The sequence below is a fragment of the Anastrepha obliqua genome, chromosome 5 (genome assembly GCF_027943255.1).
Source record: "Anastrepha obliqua isolate idAnaObli1 chromosome 5, idAnaObli1_1.0, whole genome shotgun sequence".
In the NCBI taxonomy this organism is placed as follows: domain Eukaryota; kingdom Metazoa; phylum Arthropoda; class Insecta; order Diptera; family Tephritidae; genus Anastrepha; species Anastrepha obliqua.
The window spans coordinates 26139913-26146201 of record NC_072896.1 but is presented as its reverse complement, the minus strand read 5'-3'; the positions used below and the strand labels follow the sequence as shown (position 1 = coordinate 26146201).

The 6289-nt window shown below is 36.5% G+C and overlaps 1 protein-coding gene across 1 annotated transcript; it reads right to left on the bottom strand.

Annotated features, from left to right (window-relative positions):
• Nucleotides 1–4315: 4315 nt before the first annotated feature.
• LOC129248671 (piggyBac transposable element-derived protein 4-like) lies at nt 4316–5290 on the bottom strand. Its single transcript, XM_054888302.1, has one exon. The coding sequence runs from the start codon at nt 5288–5290 to the stop codon at nt 4316–4318; it is 975 nt and encodes a 324-aa protein (XP_054744277.1).
• Between the last annotated feature and the right edge of the window lie 999 nt (nt 5291–6289).

Sequence of the window (6289 nt, the reverse complement as noted above, 5' to 3'; positions counted from 1 at the left end):
CAGAGAAACGTAGGTTCGAATCTCGGTGAAACACCAAAATTAAGAAAAACATTTTTCTAATAGCGGTCGCCCCTCGGCAGGCAATGGCAAACCTCCGAGTGTATTTCTGCCATAAAGCTCCTCATAAAAAAAAATATTTGCCGTTAGGAGTCGGCTTGAAGCTGTAGGTCCCTCCATTTGTGGAACAACATCAAGGCGCACACCACAAATAGTAAGAGAAGCTCGGCCAAATACCCAGAAAGGGTGTACGCGCCAATTGTATACATATAATTATATATATATAATTTTTTTATTTTTCAACTATTTTTTCTTCAACTTTTTTTAAAGGAACTTTTTGGTTTTATTTTTTAAAAGGGGCTTAAATTATAAGTCAAATAACTTTTGGTCTAAAAAGAAACCAAATTAATATTTTTATTAGAATTGTTCTGCATTTTACCACTAAAAATTTCAATTAAAAAACAATAAGTTTTCAAACTTTTTTCAATTTTTTTTTCAAGGTCTTTTAGTTTTTTTTTTTATTGATGAATGTTTTTGAGAAGCTTAAGCTAAAAGTCGAATGATTGTCGATCTAAGAAGATAAAACGTGGGTATTTCCTTTAGGATTATTCCACATTTTTTCACTAAAAATCTTAATTCTTTAAAAAAAGATTTTTCCATTTTTTTCGAGTGCACTTTTTGATTTTTTTTAATATTGGATGGAGGAGCTCAAAGAATTGTCGGTCTACGGAGAAACAAAATAAATATGTTCATTACGTTTTTCTGAGTAATTTCCGATAAAAGATTAAACATTTTCTTTTTTATTTAAATTTGTTGCAAACAAATTTTTTTGTAATTTTTTTTTTGTAAAGTTTTTTTTTGTAAATTTTTTTTTATATTTTTTAAATTTCAGTTTAGAATGTACCTTTTAAAATTTCTTTTAGTTATGCTCAATTGGGGGGCTACACTTGGGGGCAGGGCCTGGTGAACTTGTTCACGGATGGATCGAAGTTGGAAGGAAAGGTTGGCGGAGGAGTCTTTTGCGAGGAGCTCCCCATCAGATTCAAATTCAGGTTACCGGACCACTGTAGTGTGTTCCAGGCAGAGGTAGCCGCAATCAAGGAGGCAGCTGATTGGCTGCTCAAATGCGTACTAACTGTCAAGAAAGTAAATATTTACTCCTACAGCCAAGCGGCAATAAGGGCCCTCGGGTCAGTGACGGTGCATTCGAAACTGGTCAGGGAATGCCTGACCTCACTTTCGAATGCGCCCAAATTCTTTGACATTAGCCTCATCTGGGGGACATGTGAGGTGATTTCCCCGCGAAGGGAGAGAATTGGGATCCCCCTGACTACCTACGGCCTGCTCCTGGAAAGATAGGCATCGCACCAATTCAGCGAGCGTTGGGCAAGTACACAAACTTGTAAGGTCGCGAAATCCTTCTGGCAACGTGTGGACCGGGGACGCTCGGGTGAGCTTCTGAGGTTGAGAAAATATCAGCTCTCGAATCTAGTGGGTTTTCTCACAAGTCACTATGCGCGAGGAATGCATGCTGTGAGACTAGGAATCACCTCGAGTCCTTTTTGCGCTGTATGGATGGAGGATGAGGTGGAGTCATATCAGAACCTTGTCCTTAGCTGCCCTGCTCTGGCGGGGCTAAGATCCAGGAATCCTGGCTCTTATTTCTTTGCTACGCCTGCTGGTATAGCACGCGCTGACATTAAAATCTGATGAATTTAATCAGTAGCACAAAGCGGTTGACGCAAACGCAGCACAGTCTAACACACCCTCCTAACCATCCCAGCACCACCTCTCCCCGGCCACTCCCCGCATCCCATCGGTCTTCCTCTCTCACCTCACCTCCTTCATAATAGCATCACAAAGGACGAATTCGTTTTTCCTCGTCCAAGTGTGCTCACTCCTTGGGCAACCTCAGCCTACACCAGCGTAACCGCCGATAAAGAGTTGAAAAGCGCATTTATAATTGTTTTGGCAGATAACAAAGCAGCCATCCAAGACTAATCCAATCGACTGTTTACGTAAAAGCTTGGTAAGTAGTGTAAAAATATAGCGATGCTGTACTGGTTACTATGATACTTGCCGACCAGGTGATCTAAGACAAGCATCTTTATGGAAGCGAACGCATTATGTGGCCTTAAGAAATCTTAAATGGGTTGGTAAACTTAGAGCGGACTAAGTACTGGGAAGCTATATGGTGTCTCAAAGCAAATTATTTATCGATGCCGTAGAAAGAGAATCGAATAGTTACATAGTTACTCGTGGCATACTTTAGCATTTATTAGGGAAGCTAAAGATGTTTTTGGGAGCTAGTAGGATACAAAAGTTCTTTTGAGCCGCCATATTCCTTTCGTCTGCTACACACATTTCTATTTCTGCTATTTTAGGACAGCTTTAACAGTTTTTGAACCCGCTCGACTGAATTCCAATAGGTGTTCAATCAACGTCACGGGCTGGTACTATGAATCAATTAGATTTTAGGTTTTCTTGCAACTTAAGTGTTTTGGATTACATTTGTTTTGCTTGAAGCCTCATCTTCATTGACAGTTTCTAGTAAACTGAGATTTCTCATGATTAATGTTCAGTTTATAGTGCAGATATAAACTAAACATCAAGCCGACAATAGGCCTCTTCTATCACTTAGTCACTTCTCTATTTGTTATTGCTCTCTGCTCGGCTCCTTTGACGAAAAAGAGGTTGTCTGTAAAATCGGTTTACTGACGATAGTTTAACGTGATAACGTCATAAGAAAATACTGATTGAATGGTTGCATTTTTCAAAAGAAAATTTTAATTTTATTTGTTTGATAGATATTTGGTATGGATATAGAGAATGAGTTAACATTAACATAACATAATATACTTTAACATAACATAACATAACATAACATAACATAACATAACATAACATAACATAACATAACATAACATAACATAACATAACATAACATAACATAACATAACATAACATAACATAACATAACATAACATAACATAACATAACATAACATAACATAACATAAGATAACATAACATAACATAACATAACATAACATAACATAACATAACATAACCTAGCAACAAAACAAAACATAACATAACATAACATAACATAACATAACATAAGATAACATAACATAACATAACATAACATAACATAACATAACATAACATAACATAACATAACATAACATAACATAACATAACATAACATAACATAACATAACATAACATAACATAACATAACATAACATAACATAACATAACATAACATAACATAACATAACATAACATAACATAACATAACATAACATAACATAACATAACATAACCTAGCAACAAAACAAAACATAACATAACATAACATAACATAACATAACATAACATAACATAACATAACATAACATAACATAACATAACATAACATAACATAACATAACACAACATAACATAACATAACATAACATAACATAACATAACATAACATAACATAACATGCTGTTCAAGCAAGGTAACGACGCATGAGCAAGATAACGACGCATTTTTTGGTGCGTGCAGCCGGCTACATAGAATTATAAGACGTTATCACGTCAAAAAATAATAATAACATTAAAACAACAGGTATTATTAACTCTTTCCGTCACGCTCTTTACTGCGACATAAAAAATTTATTTTTTGTTGTTAATTGGGGAATATGGAATACAAGTAACACACGAATGCAAAAAAAAAAAAATATTTACCGTTAGGTTTTTGAGAAACAAGGTGGTCACCACCAGTAACCACCATGACTGAAGGGTACAAAAATTTTTTAAAACTAATGCCCCCAATTACTTCACTTTTTTATTTATTTTTAGAAAAAAGACAATACAAAATTTGGCAATAAATTTACAAATAATTATTTCTTGTGAAAATTTGAAAAACATGTCTTTCCTTTTCGGAGGCAAAGTGGGACGTGGCATGTTCTGCATTGCCATACTGTGCGGACAGGGGCGCTTTTGGTACTGCAAAAGGCTCATCTTTTAGGTGTGCCTCTAAGCGGATGGTGTCGATTACTCTCATGGCGTATTTCAGCAGGCACGCTAGGCCTATACAGTTTTATAGCAACTGGTACAGGAGATCTTGGGGTTGATCCATTGCTGATCGCGGAACTTCCTGGAGCTCGCTTGTTTACGTAGCAAGGTGCTAACAGCCCCTGATAAATTGAGCGGCGAAAGTCCTTCAATGTCAACTCATCCAAATGAGGTCTGTTAATCAGAAGCTCTTTGTAAGCTATATAGCTATTGATAACGCAGCAATCCAAGAAATGAAAAAAAAAATCGGTGTCACCACTTTTGGGATTTTCGGTCGATGGAGTAACACGCTTTTAATTGATCGAATTTATCAACGAAGTTCATATTGCTGTTGTATTTCTTTACAGCCAGAGGGCAATCGATCCTAACTGCACTTCCATCACGTTTCCTGCGAGTAACTTGTTTATTGTAACCCCGCTTGATCGGTTTTTTCGGCATGTACTGCTTCAGAGAACTGCCACCTTTGAATTTTATCATGCTTTCGTCGACCGCGATACTTTCGGATGGTTTATAATTATTTCTGAAGTTGCGGCGAAGAATTTCAAGCATAGGACGGACTTTATATAACTTATTATAGTCTGGCATGAGATTATTGTCATTCAGATGCAAGCATCCAAGAAGCCAGCTGAAGCGATTTAGGGGCATACAAAAGGAAATGTAGGAGTCACGTAAATCAGGAGCAGAAGACCAGTAATCTTTGTAACTCGGTAGCTTTTTTATACCTATCACCATATTTATGGCCAAGAAAGTTTGTATTTCAGAAGGACTGGTAGGAGAAAAAGGTTTACCTTCTTTCGTTGCATATAGGTTAGTTTGAAAGCTTATGACCTCAACCAAGTCCTCTGTCCAAAACATGCGAAACAATCGGAGTGGTGTTACATCTTCCAAGCTGATTATATGATCAGCTAAGCCCACACTCTCAACAAACTCGCCAGGTATATCCATAGAGAAGGTCATTTTCCATTTAGGAGGCTGCAAGGTCGTAGAGGTAACAACATTATTCTGACTTACAAAGTTTGATAATGGTATGCCATCCTCGTCGTCGAATAGCTCTTCATGGATATTCTGTACATCTGCCCCACACACATCCAATATCGATTTTGACACTGGCCACTCAGGCGTGTCTAGATATTCATCCTCATCGGAACTGGCTTCACTTTCAGGTCCTGAAGGTAAATCTTCATACAAACATTCTTCAATTTCCCTTTGCGTCAATGATCGTTGCATTATTGAAATATTTGCCTAAAATATTGTAAATACCAAAGAAAGTCCCACTCATAGTGACCGCATAAAAAAGCAAATTCTAGGAATACTTACGTCACGGTGGTAATTGTTGCTAACCACCACTGATTATAAAAAATATTCGTAAAATAATCGAAATTTAAGCGAGAAAGCAACCACTGTGTATCAAACACACCACAAGAACTAAATTTGCACAAAAATCAAACCATAAATTGCGTTATTGAATTTATTATGAATTTTTACTTCTAGCTTTCACAAAAACGCGCGGCCACGGATTTTTACTTTAAATTTTCTCAACACGTGGTGGGTGTATTTCTAGCTAATATAATACCGCCCTCTTTACTTAAAAGGAAGCAATAATCAATATTCGTGCAAAATTAAAAACATATATGTCGCCAACCGACATATGCATATAAGTAAGTCAATGGACACTATTTACTGATCAAGATGATGTCGTAAATTATGCAACTGAATTCTTAAACTCACTCGATTTGTCAGGCCTACTACCTCATAATTTACGATTAAAAATTGGAGCACCGATTATTATGCTGCGCAAGATTAATGTGCCACGACTTTGCAACGGTACCAGACTCGCTGTGAAAAAGCTAATGGGTAACGTTATCGAAGCAACAATTTTGAAAGGGAAGTACAAAGGAGAAGACGTTTTGATACCCAGAATTCCACTGATTCCAACGGATTTACCATTCGATTTCAAACGTTTGCAGTTCCCATTCGCCTTGCCTTCGCTATGACAATTAATAATTTTTTCTCATGGACAATTGTATGTAGCTTGCTCACGAGTAGGCAAACCATCGTCATTATTCATTTACGCGAAAACGTTGTCTACCAAAAAGTGTTACAACCTAAATGAAATATCTTCTTTGTTAATAGTTGAAAATGAAATGTTTTGAAAAACTATAAAATTTTTTTCTAATATATTTTTGTACCATACACAAATGAATGTCGATTCGAAACTTACTATAA

Coding starts and splice junctions, on each gene's coding strand:
- LOC129248671 (XM_054888302.1), bottom strand. CDS start 5,290: ATGCAACGATCATTGACGCAAAGGGAAATTGAAGAATGTTTGTATGAA.